The sequence below is a fragment of the Somniosus microcephalus genome, chromosome 24 (assembly GCF_052327205.1).
Source record: "Somniosus microcephalus isolate GS21.2 chromosome 24, FLI_Smic_1.0, whole genome shotgun sequence".
NCBI classification, from domain to species: domain Eukaryota; kingdom Metazoa; phylum Chordata; class Chondrichthyes; order Squaliformes; family Somniosidae; genus Somniosus; species Somniosus microcephalus.
Window position 1 is genome coordinate 6539466 of NC_141010.1, and position 15366 is coordinate 6554831.

The 15366-nt window shown below is 40.6% G+C and overlaps 2 protein-coding genes across 2 annotated transcripts; both read right to left on the bottom strand.

Moving 5' to 3' along the window:
* Positions 1 to 1984: 1984 nt before the first annotated feature.
* On the bottom strand, positions 1985 to 5014 carry hoxb1a (homeobox B1a). Its single transcript, XM_085966689.1, has 2 exons — positions 4246 to 5014; positions 1985 to 3448 (listed from the first exon to the last, which is right to left on the bottom strand). Exons 1-2 carry the CDS (start codon positions 4835 to 4837, stop codon positions 3105 to 3107), a joined length of 936 nt encoding a protein of 311 aa, XP_085822815.1. The 5' UTR covers positions 4838 to 5014; the 3' UTR covers positions 1985 to 3104.
* Positions 5015 to 12633: 7619 nt separating this feature from the next.
* LOC147100996 (homeobox protein Hox-A2-like) lies at positions 12634 to 14795 on the bottom strand. Its single transcript, XM_085966157.1, has 2 exons — positions 14432 to 14795; positions 12634 to 13822 (listed from the first exon to the last, which is right to left on the bottom strand). The coding sequence occupies exons 1-2, from the start codon at positions 14793 to 14795 to the stop codon at positions 13107 to 13109; spliced, it is 1080 nt and encodes a 359-aa protein (XP_085822283.1). The 3' UTR covers positions 12634 to 13106.
* Between the last annotated feature and the right edge of the window lie 571 nt (positions 14796 to 15366).

The following is a 15366-nucleotide window of genomic DNA, read 5'->3' on the forward strand; positions in this document are numbered from 1 at the left end:
GCATGCGGTTTTACACAGTGTGTTGGTTCGGGCGAAGTTTGTAGCATTCTTAAGGACACCTAGAAAATCAACATGCTTTCAAATGAAAATAACTGGAGGAGGCAACCAAGTTTACACTGAACATTTCTTTCCCAAAAAGCAGCACAGCTTCTCTTTGGTCTCAAGAATTGTTTCCCTCGGGCTCGCCAACTCTAATTCTTTCCTTCCTCTGCTTTTTAGAAACATATATTTGTTCCCTTCCCGAATCTAATATATTTATACGACATTCAGGAAGGGAACAAATGCATTTTCCCCAGTTTCAGAAATTCGAGCTTTGCCCCCTCGATCAAGCTGTCTCTGGTCTAACTTTTCTTGCAGAGTTTTCCGCGGAAATAAACTTCGCTGAAGGTGACGGCAGCACCGGTCAAACCTTTCCCAGAGATCTTTAAAGCGCTTTATTTGGCTGAAATATGGGGTAAAATGTCTCGAGCTTATGTTTGTCAGGACCTCTGTGAGAAGAGGTCTGGATGTGTGTGTGTGTGTGTGTTGAAAGTGTGATTTATATTTCTGTACCTCTGTGTGCATGTGTATATAACTGTGTGATAGTGTGTTTGGAATTAATGTATGAATGTGCGCATTTTGTGCGAATCCATACGTGTGTGCGCGAGTGTATGTGAGAGGGGAACTGTACCTCTGTGCGGGATTCGACTTAGTACTGAACAATGTGTATTAGTTTACAGAAACATAGAAACATAGAAGATAGGAGCAGGAGTAGGCCATTCGGCCCCTCGAGCCTGCTCCGCCATTTAATGAGATCATGGCTGATCATCCAAATTCAGTGCCCTGTCCCTGCTTTCTCCCCGTATCCCTTGATCCCTTTAGCCTTAATAAATATATTTAACTCCTTCTTGAATATATTTAATGAATTGGCCTCAACTGCTTTGTGTGGTAGAGAATTCCACAGTTATATAAGTCACCGTGTATATGTTGGGGGGTTAATTGAGTTAGACATTAAAAAGTTATGCATGGTTTTAAATTCAACATAGAAATCTGCTCGCTTCCAGTCAGTGGCAGTTGTAGAAAAGTGGTTTAATTTAACTGAGTACATGTTCTCCATTCAGATTTATGTCATTAGAACTAAAACTAGCAATAGAAATAGAAATTAGAACCTCTTCTGGGTGATTACATTTACATCAGTCCTATTTAATGCATTAATTGTACCCTACAGTTTATTCTGAATTTTGCCAGTCTCCCTGCCTTCTCTTGCTCCCACCCTCCCCTCTCTCCATTATCTCGCTCTCTTTTATATATATCTGTATGTATATATATATATAAAGTTTGAGAGTTCTCTGCCTGAGATGGACAACGGTGTCATCTTCAGGCGGCTTTTGTTGACTTGTTTGTTAATCCCAGAGGCGTTTGGAGGTAAAAAGGTCACTGGTACATCCGGAGTTTGCTGTTGCATTCCTCGCTTCGTCGCTACATTTATTTTAAAGACGTGGCCGAGGAGTGTTTGTTTAATGTCGTTCACGGAGGATAATGAGCACTTCCTTTCAGATTCCAGCGAAGCTGAGCAGCATTGAAGGGAACATTTCTTGAAATTATCCGCATTTGCAGACCCCGGATGGGTCTTTTTAAGCTGTTTGACTTTAATTGCACATTTTAACGCTCTGGTATTTGTTTTCTAACGATTTTGTCAATATAAGGTCAATCTCATGTGCTAAAAAGCAACCATCCAGTAATCTCGTTGTGTGCTTTGGTTTATTTATGGGCTGCCAACAGACAGATTACTGACTATGGATTGGAATACTTCACAGTGGTCAAAGTGCAATAACTACAGGAAATAAAACATGGCTCCGGATCATTGTATTGTCATAGATATTATAGCTCCATCATAGGCCATCCCTAGAAAGATGCATCCTACATAACGTGTCTTATTTTGAGGGAAAATAGCCAAGAGAAATGAAAACAGTCAAGAAACAAAGTGTGTTATAATAATCAATTCGATTTTATTGGCATGAGGTAGCTGAGCACTCGGGTTGCAGACTGAGCGTGGTGAGCACGTTTGGAGGGCTGCTAACGAGCGGAGAGACAAAACTGATAAAACTCAGTAAAAGATTTGAATCACAGCATCTTCACCTGGGGTAGGATTGCTCTGGCAGCCATGTCTAGCGACAGCGGCGATGCCCTTTTTTTGGTGAAGAGGTCCTCTGGTCGGCATTACTGGCGAACTGGTCATCTCGAGCAGTAATGTCCAGAGATCTTCATAGATGCATTTTGCCACGTTATAACACATGTGCCACCAGAGCACACCCAATCCCATGTTGAATCCAGCCTTCCTCACAATAATATCAAAAGATACCTGCACCAAGGCTTAAAAGCAATCGAAAAGTCCAATATTCTCGGAATTATCACTTTTGTTGGAAATATTTGGTTCTGCCGCAACGAAACATCTAATCACAGTTTCTGATTTAAGCTTTTATCAAGCAACAGAAAGAACAGAAAATGCCACAAAAAGTGAACGAACGATATTAGTATTTGTCTGTTAACATTTAACATGCGCCTGCTACAACCAATTTCTTAAACTCTCCATTTCCTCTCTACACCTAGCATGTATCTTTTTAATCGATAACCCTGTTACAGTATTAGTAGTGCAATCACAAAAAGTACCACAGATCTCATAAACACACTTCACACTGCAGAATAAAGGTGTTTCATCGCAATTTCCGATATATACAAACAATCCCGCTTGAAATCGGGATTCTTAAATACAAAATAGACTGAAATCTACACCTATGCATAGACAGCGAGGCTCTATGAAGCCAGACTCCCTGCAAAGTTAACAATAACAAGGCTGGCAGTCAAAATCGCAAGCTAAAAATATATATACAACCAGCCGGACAGTATGTCGTATTACAATCATCGGTATCAAAATATGGGATTCTCGCATTGTAAACATGTGAAAAGTGCAATGCTAACTTTTTTTTTTGGTAATTTCCCTGAGTTTATTACAAGTATAACACAGAAAGGGAGGGCCATTAACATCAGTAAAATGTAATGATGGAAATTAAAGTCATATTCTCCCTTTTTTTGAAAGGTATTGCTCTTTGTTTTGATAGCTTGAGTTAAGAGGTGTGGATGTTCTCTGATGTCGACGATCTGGGCGATGTGGATGGCGAGGTAGTTGATGACTTGTCTGATCCGTCCCCCGGCTCCTTTGCAGCGTTGGCGGGGAAGTGGGGAGCGAATCCTTCCTTTTCTCGCTTCTTCTGCTTCATCCTGCGGTTCTGAAACCAGATCTTCACTTGGGTTTCGTTCAGCTCCAGCGTGGCCGCTATCTCCACTCTCCTGGCGCGGGTTAGGTACTTGTTAAAGTGGAATTCCTTCTCCAGCTCAGTCAACTGCTTGGTGGTGAAATTGGTTCGTATGGTGTTGGTCTGGCCACCCAATCCGTATTCAGCAATTTTGGCTGAAAAAAATAAAAGGGAAAACAATTAGATGGACCCTACATGAGCAAACGCCCCCACAGCCCGCCCCAACCACCATTAACCAACAACTTCAGCACTTGACTGTCCCGGAACTTGATAGAAGCAAAAGATAAAAAAGAGCACACGGCTTTTAGGCTGAATCCAACTCATCTTATTCAAGGACAGGACTCTTAAAACAGAACATTAACTCTTAATTAAGCCACTGCAACGCAAATGCGAAATACTCGCTCCCTCCCGTTGGGTTTTATCTAATAAATGTTGGGCCCAACTTCTTTTGTGAAGTGCACTAAACCAACTCACTGTGAAACACACATCTTAAAATGGGTAACTTATACACAGAGATCAAGTTTCGCCGAGTGGAGTTACACGGACAGGCCTGTGCACTTCACAGTTAAAGCTACAGACCCGCTTTCCACACCAACCTGCCTGTCATTTTCAGGTCAGTTTCATAAATTCAGAATCAACCGGCCGCTTAGCTCTTATTTACTGAAATTGATTCCGGGAGGGGGGAGGGGCGTCAGCAAATGGGTTACTGCAAAACCATTCGAATACTGTAGCTCTTAATTTGCAAAGTTCAAAGAGAGGGCAAAGAACTTTTTAAAAATGTACTTTAGACGTTTTCAGAAGCCAATGAATGTTAACGTCAATGATATTTTACAATTTGAAAGAATTACATTGTGAAAGTTGGAAAGTGCTTGAATTGGATTTCCGCCACTTCCTTGGCTCACTTACAGGTAAGGTAAGGATTAGGGTTAAGGTTAGAGCTGCTCATACTAACCTGTTTTAGGAGGGTTTCTTTTCACTTTCATCCAGTCAAACGTCTGGCCCGAAGAGGATGAATCAGAGATGCAGCCAGGTTCCTTTTCCCCCTCTTGAGATGGAGACAGATTAACATAAGTCCCGTACGCCAAACCCTGTTGCTCTTGGCCGTAGGAATGCTGATATTGGCTTGGCCCTGAGACAGCACAATAACCGTCTGAAAGCGGATTGACAGTGGATGCTACATTGCCAGTGTACCCCGAGGTTTGAAAGTACGCCCCATCCGATTCTTGATTGAAAAAATAATGGTGATTGTAACCCGGGTTGCAAGTTTGGGCGGTGTAGTTGTTGGGGCCTGAACCGGTGTATGGGTTTCCTAGACTGGAATGATGCGAGTAACTGGGTGGCTGGTGCTGATGCTGGAGTGCATTGTGCGCGCTTCCTCCTACTAAGAATCGTCCATCACCATTGCAATTGTCAACGTTACCTGCAGAAGGAGCGAAAGCTGTTATCCCTTGTTCTGAATGGTGGTAACCCTTGGATGAGTAGGCGCTCGTCCCACGATTACAAATTGCGTACTCTAAGAAGGAGTTCATCCTGGTATTGTCCATCTGCCAGTGATGGACGGTCAACCTGTTCGGTATCTCCCTGCCCCTGAAACGCCAGGCACTATGTCACCCAGTAAACTTCGTCCATGGCTCGCTGGCAATCAAACGATCTCACTCAAGAGGACATTCACGTGACCCCGAGTCGCCAATGGCAAGGGACCTCCTGATGTTAGTGAACTGCATGAGGTGATCCATCACCCCGCTGACATTTACATCACAAAAGCTTTCAATCAAAGTTATCCGCATCAATCTGATAGCAACACTTAAACGTCAAATCAGCCTTCAGAAAAAGGGAGGGGGGAGAGAAAGTTGGAATTATTCAAGATTGTCTTTAAAGTGTTAAAAAGATTTGTTCAAACCAAGAACCACAGCTGCCTACAAAACCTGGGCATATTATCTTCCTGCAGCCCAGCAGAGCTCAAGTAGGTAATTTAATATATATTTTAATGTTTTATTTGAATAATGCAACATTGCAAGGAACAAACCATTGCATTATAGTCGATTTGAGCCGTTTTTAGTTTTAAAAAGTAAACAAGTTGAAAGGTGCCCAGCATCTCGCTTAACTTTGTTCTAAAAGTCTGGAGTAGGCGGAAATGAATCTAACATATCACAGCACGGATACAGAGAAAAATAGAGCCAATTGTATGGGGGAGGGGTTATAAAATAAAGCATCCGTTTTGAATGAATTGCAACGATCTTTTGGTGAATTCTGTAGTACATTAAAAGCTATGAGATGTCCATATGATTTTTGGAAAGGTAATGTTGCTCATGGGATGTTTGATAAAAGGTCTCATAACAAATGTAATATAGATGAGCATTACCCAGTTAGAATTGCATGTTGCTTAATTACCGTTTTTTATGTCCCAATTTTGTAATTCGCTGGGATCTGCTAAAGAGTCATAAAACCATGGGTTAAATTTAGAATTGTAATGCAATAAAACATACCCATGCTGTCATTCCTATTCCTTCAGTGAAACTGTGTAGGGAATTCAATGAAAGACGAAACATAAAAAATACGATGCCAATCCGATAGAATCCTTTCTATAATTTGAGAGTTCAGCCTGGTTACACCATTAAAACAAAGATAATGTATATTTAAGAGGCTTATTTCCACTGTGAAGAAGTGATTGCCTTGCAAAAGTAATACATCCAATCAATTCATCAATAATATATTAAATCAAGAATGTAAGTTGAATAGCCTATATGCTTTTGAATTTAAAAAAACATTTTTGTTTCTAAAAAACCTTTGAAATGTTCATCTTATATACTCTTAGCCTTGTCATAAAGCTTATGGGTACCTGTAATAGATGCAGTGCTGACAGCACTACGGGAGAAATCAGTCATTTCATTTCTCAGTGGGTGCCATATATTACTTTCCAGCACTCAGACTGAAGTTTCGACGATTCTACCGGGGTGGGGGTTATTCTATGGATCATAAATAGTTCCTCGTTTAAAGTTTTGAGATGTATCTTACCTAAGTCAGCAAACCCAAGTTAACTAAAAGTGGCAGACTAGCTTGACAAAGTGAATGGTGATTATTCATATTTTGCCGGAATTGAAGGCATCTCACACAATGTCCTTCACAGTCTAGTTTCGTGAGCTGTCAGGATATGTACTATTATCTCAGCATTTAAGCACGTTTAATATGTTTGACATAATAAGATGGTTTTCCCTTTACATTCTGGGTTATCACATATATACACACAGTTTAGTGGTGATTAGCTAGAAGCCCGGGGCCTACAATTATACTAATTTACTCAGTTAACAGAAAAAGATTAATTGTACAGTATGTGATGTGTCACTGTTGCACCTAGACATTCGAGCTGCTCGTCGCCCGCCATCTGTTAGGTTCATGGAGAGCTTATATTTTCTACATAATGATACCTTATCACTGTCACCGAATTCAAGAAACATTATTTTTGCCTTCACTCATTCAGTCGGTGGATCCATATGTCAAAGGCAGCTCTGGCAGCCAGCAATTTAAATGTTTGATGTAAGCTCCATTTTGCTACTGCTTACTGCACTTTTCCCTTTAGGGAGAGAGAGAGAGAAAGAATGAGAGGGAAATGAGGATATAGATGGATACGTACAGATAGAAAGGGAGCGCTACAGAGGGAAAGATACAGAGAGGGGAAAGGGATAGGAACTGAGAAGTACATAGAGGAGAGAGGCACAGACGAATAAGTACAGAGAGAAAGAAAGAGAGGCAAAGAGGGGACTGTATACAGAGAAAGGTACACAGAAACATGAGAACCAGAGAGATACAGAGAGAACGAGAAAGCAAAAGAGAAGAAAGAACAATGGGTGCACGAAGTGAGCTGGGCAGAGACAGAGATACGTTACTTAAAGCATATCGCCATAACAGGTATATTACATCTAGACTAGACCTGCAGATGTAATTTTAACTGTCAGAATCCCGATCGGGGTCCCTAACACTGAATGATGATCTAATGTATTGGTTTGCAATACATTGTATAAGTAACTCAACAAAGTTTCATGACAGCAATGTCCCAAATACAGCCACTTGCTGGGGTTTCACTGGGGCTAATGATTTAACAGGTGCTGGCACAGGATTGGGAGTGAGCGCCACAAATGCGGTGCATCTACCAGCTGCTCATGCACGATGTCAGATGCAGACAGTGTTGGTTGAATAAAGGAAGCTTTGGCGAGTAAAACTTTTGGGCCAGTAATACTGTCCAATGTCCAACCACAATGAAGCAGAAAGCCCTGCTCGTGTTTTCGATATGTGTTACATTTTGACAAACTAGATCTGTGTCCGACTTTGCACCCACGTGCAACCTGCCACCTAGTATGAACGACGTTTAATTAATCATTTGAAAATAACTGTACTGACACGAATTACTTAATAAACTAGCAATTTCCATTTTAAGCTGCGTGTAAATGGAAAGAAGGTGGTTGACAGAAATGAATAGTACTTTCAAGCCATACTGGATTATTTTATTGATTAGGATAGTTGGGAAGCGGGGATGATGTATTTGATACCATATTATACAATATTACTTACAAGTATTCAGTTGAAGTGAACTAAAATACGTTCACTTTCACTGGTCCAGATTCTAATCTGTTTTGTTAAAAGCAAAGAACGCATCAGCTAACGTCTATCATGCACTGAAACTAATTGAACCATACTAACTGGTCATAACTGCAACTGTGTGTTCAGAATCCGTTTTCGTTCTCTTTAAATGCCACTGGCAGTAGTTATTATCAGTGCAGCAGAGACATGGAAACTTGACTGATTCAGGATTGGAGAACCCGCTTTTCAATGAGATGTTACAAGTTTGTTTTGCCCCTGCTGCCGCGGGTTACAGATTTGTAACATTCTTAGAGAGTGACTGAAGCCCTCAGTCAATATTTTAAATCGCTGTTACAGATCTTCGGTGATTCCCCAACAGTGACACAATCCTTGATGTCGATCTCATTTTTATGTCAACCTCCTTTAACAATGTGATTGCACAAATCATATCTCTGTGAGTCCTTTTATCTGAGTGTCTATCAAAGCTATAGTGTTGGATTAAGTTCACTGAGAGACGCTAATACCCACTTCTTTACCCCTTTATTGTTCTGAATATATATTTACGAAAATGTAAGCCTGTCCCCTTTTCGTGTCAAGCCTTTATTTCAGAATAGTATGACCTCTTGTATTGTAGTAGAGGAAGAATATTTACAGTAAACAATATTTTGCAAAGAATACAAAAGTGCCTTATTTAAGAAATATAAAATGTGCTTTTTTAATTTTTGCATCAAAAACTTCATGACCTTTTTGCAAAGCGAAAAGTAGTTCCATCTCCTCATCAATGTATCAACTTGGTACTGATACCCTAATGCCGTCTTGACGGGGCACTGATGGCTGAGGTACCACATGATGTCCCATCTGCCCTACTCAATAAGCGATAAGCATGCCATGGCTCTAATCACAGAGCAGAGTTAAGCATTGTGCTGTGACCCCCTTAAAAATCCTCTTCTGTACCCTGTTCCCCCACCCCCAAGGCTCCAATCTAAACCAGATGTGAAATCCCATTGGGTTATCTTGTTGAAAGATCTCGAATACAATAATCCAATAAATCAGAAACATTTTAATGGAAAAAAACTAGACGAAGGGTCAAAACCGGTATGTAAACAAGCTTGAAAATATTAAGATAGATAATGAATGAAGATGAGATAACTGAAGAAGAAGAAGTAGTTAGGTGACATCAAGCCAGTAGATTATAAGAGGAAGGAAGGGGGAAGGCCGAGAGAAAAAGAGCACGAGGTCCTGGTAGAGAATGGGTTAAAGAGCCGACGGGATTGTCTGTTAGGGTAATAGCGAGAAAGGCGAGATGCTGCACTGTTAAAGTTGGTGTCTTGTCTAAAATCTGTTGTAATGCATTATTTTCAGGCAAAAGCTTCGGGCGCTTCAGTTGCTATAGTGACGTGTGTGCTAGCGGTGTGTGTCCATGTTGGAAGGTCTGATGGGATAGCATATGTGCACAAATACACTTATGGTCGTTAGTACTTCCCCCTCTATATAATGGGAAGTGAAGCGATGTGAAAAAAAAGAAATGGAACATTTCAAAAACGAGAAACCATGCGGTGTGTTGCAGGCTGTAATGTTTCAGCCACCATTAATGGACGGCTCAATATGGAGAAGCAATAGGAGTCCTTCACTCTGGCACATGATTTGTAGATTTCTGTGTAACCAACAGGCCGCCCCTTTAAAGCACTATTCACTGTATCCCAAGGCTTTTAAAGGTCTAATTTAGAGACTAGTAATATACAAATCCAGTACCTGGCATTTGTCATTCTGACTCATGTAATCGTTTTATTATTGGCATTTAGTGTTTAATTGTTAAATTTATTATAGAATTAAAAAAAAATTATATTTAAGTTTTATTTCAGCTATCTGTTTATTGACTTCCCAGTTTCCAAGCCAATCAGAGTACATGGAGAAATATGTCTGAACGATTGATTTTAAATTTATGAAATTGATCAGAAATTGACAAGTAGGAGGAGAAAAAAGGGATACACTATGTCTTTAAGGAAGGTCGGATTGAGTGGTTAGTTCCCATTTATTAAAGCTGTTCTGTGGGCGTAGAATTGATTTGTAATTGTCACTGGCGTGTTCCCTGGACGTGGAGCAAGTTTTACTGGTCATTATGCTATGTAAAGAAGCGCTCGTTAGAGATTTGTATTGATAACACGTCAAGCTTTGCACACGTAAGTTGAAGGAGTTTCTACTCAATTAAACTGTCATGCATTTATACCGGAATAAAGAAGAGCACATAACTCCATGGCAAGACTAAATCCTAGAATTTCCTGGAGTCCCCGCGCTCAAACTGTATTAAACACGTGAACAGAATTCCTCTGTACAAGGGAGCCAATTCTGCCATCTGCTCTTAGAATCTCTTAATAGCCATGGAGCTTTCTCTCTCTTCACATGTTTCTATCTGTCCTTCTCATTGTGTCTGTCTCTGCCTTTTCCTGTTTTTCTCCATCTCTTAGTATATTTCTCTATGTGTCACTTTGTATGTCTTGGCCTCAAACTTCTTCTCTTTCGCTTTTGGGTCCTTCTCTGGCTATTTAAAAAAATTGCTTATTCGTACGTTTATTTATTCTTCCTCTCTGTCTCTGCATCTTTTTTATGTCTGTTTTTCACTGTGCTCACCACTCTTCCATTTAGATGCTGAAAACCCGAAGCGTGCTATTGTTATAGAAACACCACAAACGCTGCCTTGCCTCTAGTGACCAGGCGAGAATGTTTCCTTGTGTGATTTGTATTTTTTGAAAACCCATTGCGCACTAACAGGCTAACTGCAGCCTGTAATATAAGTAGCGTTAGACGGGAGGCAGAGAGTTATTCAAATAGGAACAGCGCCTAAAATACGAAAGATGAAGCAAAGATCGATAAACGAAAAGAATAATTGAAGGAACACGAGACAAAGGGGGGGGGGGAGGATAGCGCTGAAAAGTTAAGACATGAGGGAGTGTAAAAGAGAATTCGATTGTGTAAGTGCTTCAAAGTATCTTAAGAAGCATAAATAGGAAGCAAAACTTGAGATTTTAAAATACAATGGAACAAAGACAACAAAAAACCGGTGCAGATGAAAATATTGTAGAATAAATCAGTAAACAGTAGAGTGTTTTCTGCCTGGTACACGCACGGCGCCATTTTGAAGGGACAAGGCGGATCCGGTGATCCTGGTCTAAGCAGAATTTCCCAAGGCACGGCCAAATTTCTGCCTTTGCTTGGGGAACACCCGTGACTAGGCAAATGCGTAATATGATTTATTTTTTGTGTCACTGCGATTGATTTCTCGAGATGACCCCCCCCCCCCCCATTCATAAAGCAGCTTGATGTATGAGTTTAAGTTAAAAAAAATTACATCTTGTAAATAAAGCTCCCCTGGCAGGGCGTGGGGTGGGGGGGGGGGGGGGGGGGAAAGTAGAGCACAATTGCAAATTAAAAAAATGAACTGATGATCGATGTTGTTAGTTATTTTCTGGCGAAGATTTCCCACTCAGGCTCGGACAATGTTTCTCCTGTCTTAACCTAGGTCTTGGCCTCTGTTAATGTCTCAGCACCTCCTCTTGCTTTTATTCCCTAACTTCTTTTATCCTTTTTCCTGGTTCGCCAAAGTTTACGTTTTAATTTCCTCGCGGTCTCAGCCTCTCTCGCCATTCATTTTTCGCCATAGTGTTATATATCAGAGAGAGAGAGAGAGAGAGAAAGAACTTGGCAATTACACCAATACATACAATCCCGGGGCATTGGAAACAACACATTGCACCAACTAAACAAGGTTAAATTTCAGGAGATCCTCACAGAATGAGATATTTATTATCTTTTAAAAGTGTCCTTTAAATTCTTTCAGCCAGCAATGGTTAGTGAAAAGAAGCGGATTCGTTTGGAAGGATGGGCAAGGAATCACATTGAGCCCCTCCCCATAGGTCTGTATTTATAATAATTGTTTTCCACATTTTTGGTGGCTTGTTTTATGTTTTAAGTTGCTTAAATACTGTTTTAAGCTAAAAATTAAAATAGAAATTCTATCGAATAACATACATTTCAGCACAGGGGGTGGGGTGGCCATTCTGCCCATCGAGCCTGTGGTGGCCCTTGCTTCATGTTGGAGGCATCTACTTTAACCGAATTTCCCTCATCCTTTCATCTTTTACTTCTTCAAGTAGTTATCTATAGAATCACTCTACAATGTTCTTAGAAGATTTATTTTCAGAAATCGGCGAAGTCAGGGAGCTGGGAATCTCATTGAGCGCCTGGATGGGGAGTTGATTGAATAATTGTTGATTTGTTCATTCACTAACGGGGCGGGGGTGGGGAGAGGGAGGGAGGAGGGTTAAACACAGCGAGAAATTAAATTAACATTCAAACATACAATTATCTTTTAAAATACACATTTGGTATAGCCGTTTCACTAAGACGTCTTGGAACGTGAAGTGAACGCAAAACATGTACAATTGACAGCAAAAATAGCGGAAAGGAGAGCTCCAAAGGAGGTTAAAACATATGGTTATCCATCCTGTTTGTTGCTTAAAGCGATGGATTGATACAACCCATTTACTAGACTATATGACACCTGCGATTTTATTGTTGTAGATCTACCGCGACCAACCTAGTATTCAGGATAGACACATTTCTCCTTAGATAAAAATATTGTGATTTACGTTATTTTTTTTTACAGCGAATATTTTCTGCACAAGCTATTGTTGTCTTAAATCACGGTGCATATATTTCTAATAGAGTAAGCACACTAACAGCCACCTTGAAACACAGACAGTGAAGGTTCATTAAAGAATTAAGTCGTTTTATTTAAACTATGAAAATAATGTACAATAAATAATTTAAAATTCACTATTTCAGAATTTTCAATAAATATGCTACCTCTAAAACATGAAATAACTCGTCACAGTTGTCCTTTTGGGAGCTATAAGATAAAGCAGCTTTACTATAAGTACAATTCCGAGATATGTTTTCCTGAGTTAGTGAAAAGGGGAATCTACAATTTTTTTCCACGGCCTTGACACAATTTACGAAACTGCAACTGAATAAAACCGTATTTAATCAAATACCTGTGCATTAAAGACTGCAATTCTTGTAGACTCCAGGTCAAGGCTGAAGAATAAATTATTTACTGTGAGATTAATCCTATATCACACAGACTTTTATTATTCCACATTATTGTAATTTAAAATAGGAAATACTGAACATTTTTAAACATGGCTGAATTGCTACACTGGCCCTATGTTTGGCGAATCGCTATTGATAATTGAGGTGCTGCAAGTCTATAGTGCAGAGAGCGCTGGTAAAAAAATCAAAACTGTCCTCGGGGATATCCACAGGACTATCGATGGAACCCTGCAAACTGGGAGATAATCCATCAGAGAACGGCAGGTAGGAATCAGAAGAAAACATGTTTAAATCTGGCAGGGAGACCATCTCCAGCGCCTCCGGGCTGAGCGTGTCCAGACCAGCACAATTCTGGCCTGTTGTAAACCCGTTTTCAGCACTTGCCGTTAGATAAAGGGGGCTCTTGGCTTTACCATCGCTGCCGCCGCACACTGTCAGATCCTGCAGGTTTTGGAGTTCTTTGCTAAGTGTGTTTTGGCTTTGCTTTCTTGCTTGGTCGGCGCAGTTTTTGTTTTCTAAGTAAGTTCCTGATGCTTCGACGGGTTGGGTGTAAGGCGACGAATCCTCGGCTTCGTGTTCTGGAAGCGAGCTGTTGGACAAAATAACTTCCCCGTCTTGATTTTCTTTATACTGTGCTTGCCTCTTGTGCTTCATGCGTCGGTTCTGGAACCAGACCTTAACTTGCCTCTCGGTCAGGTCGAGTAGGGCGGCGATCTCCACTCGGCGTGGCCTGCACAGATATTTGTTGAAGTGAAATTCCTTCTCTAGCTCCAAGAGCTGTGTGTTGGTGTAGGCTGTCCTTAATCTCCGGGAGCTGCTGCTGTTATCCTGCTCACCCTGGCTTTCTAACAGGAGAAGTGGAGAGAGTGAGAAAGAGAAAGAGCGTGAGGAGGAGTGAGAGTAAATGGTTTTTACATGCACATTGAAAAGAATTGAAATCACTTCTGTTGGGCAAAAGCCATTCTTTCACAAACTACATTGAAATGAGCTTTGTAAAGGTCTCTTTCTTCCAGCTGGTCAACAAGGATCTTTACCCTTTAAATAAATATCCTCAAATTGACAAATTCGTACAGCAGGGCACATCTTTACCCTTTTCGAGTTCCTGCAGCTTATAAGAGTTTGATCAACATGGCCGCCGAAAATGCAAACGTCAGGATCTACAATATATCTAAGCACTTTCACAATATAAGACAAATCGCATATTAAAACAACATTAAATAAAATATTGCAATAAATCAGCATTTTAAAGCCAAGCACTGGATCCGTCAATTAGAAATGCATTTCATAAATCAACCGGCAATAAAATTACAGATTAACCCGTGCTTTATAAGACGTTGTCTAATACAGATACGGTACGCTAAAGTTTGAGTTTTGTAAACTATGTATTTTTGATTTTTAAAAAAAAAATCCAGATTATATAAACGGTACAGAGAGAGCCTGGGCTCTGGGCAGACCTGTCGAAGACTCCGCCGCTTGAGAGGACCCAGGGACCGGTGCTGACAATGACAGAGGTGCCTCGCTGTTTTTCTTCGACGCCTTTTTCTCTTTCATCCAGGGGAACTCGGCCGCGGCAGCAGATAGGAATGGGCCATTTGGAGGCCGCTTTTCGCGACTTGGCCGCGGCTGGTTGCTGCTGGGATTCAGGCTCGGGATGGTCTGCTCAAAAGGAGGAGGAATTAGTGTCGAGTGTGAAAGCGTCGAGTTCTTGATTGATGAACTTTGAAATGTATCAGCGACAGCAGGGAAGGACGTCAGGCACTCGGCGAGCGAAGGCTGGCTGTTAATGAAACCAATCTCTCGCTCCAATTCGAAATTCATGGCCTTCTTAATCCCGAATGGAGAAAGTTATGAATATTGTAGGTCGAGAAAAAATAATATTTTCAGGCTTTAATTCTGTTTCTCTGATATTACAAGGCGTATGGGGACCGGCTTTATTAAACTGAGGACTAGATTGAAATTGGACCAAATTCGTTGTCACATGATTGGCGTTGCCCAATGGCAATTTGGTGTCTAATGAAAAGAAACCATTATCTCTGCAATTGATTCAAAAAAGTGAGAGAAAAAAATTATTCCACTTTATTTTTACTGTCAGAGTTTTAAATTCACCGTCAGATTTTGTCAATTCTTGTCGTGCATTTTCCTTACTTTTAAGAAGGTTGAATGTTGATTAACTTTTTAAAAATTATCCCAATCCTATCACAGTATTTTGCAAATCAAGTGAAGACGATTTGCACCTAAAATCTGTCGGCTTGGGTAATTAACAATGTACCTCATTAATCTTCAAAGTTTTGACAAGAGGGCCAGTAACAAAATAGAACTTTCACAAGATCAGCCAGGCAGTTGCTATATGTCTGTAGGAAAGTTCCAATCCCTTTAAATGTCTGTATCT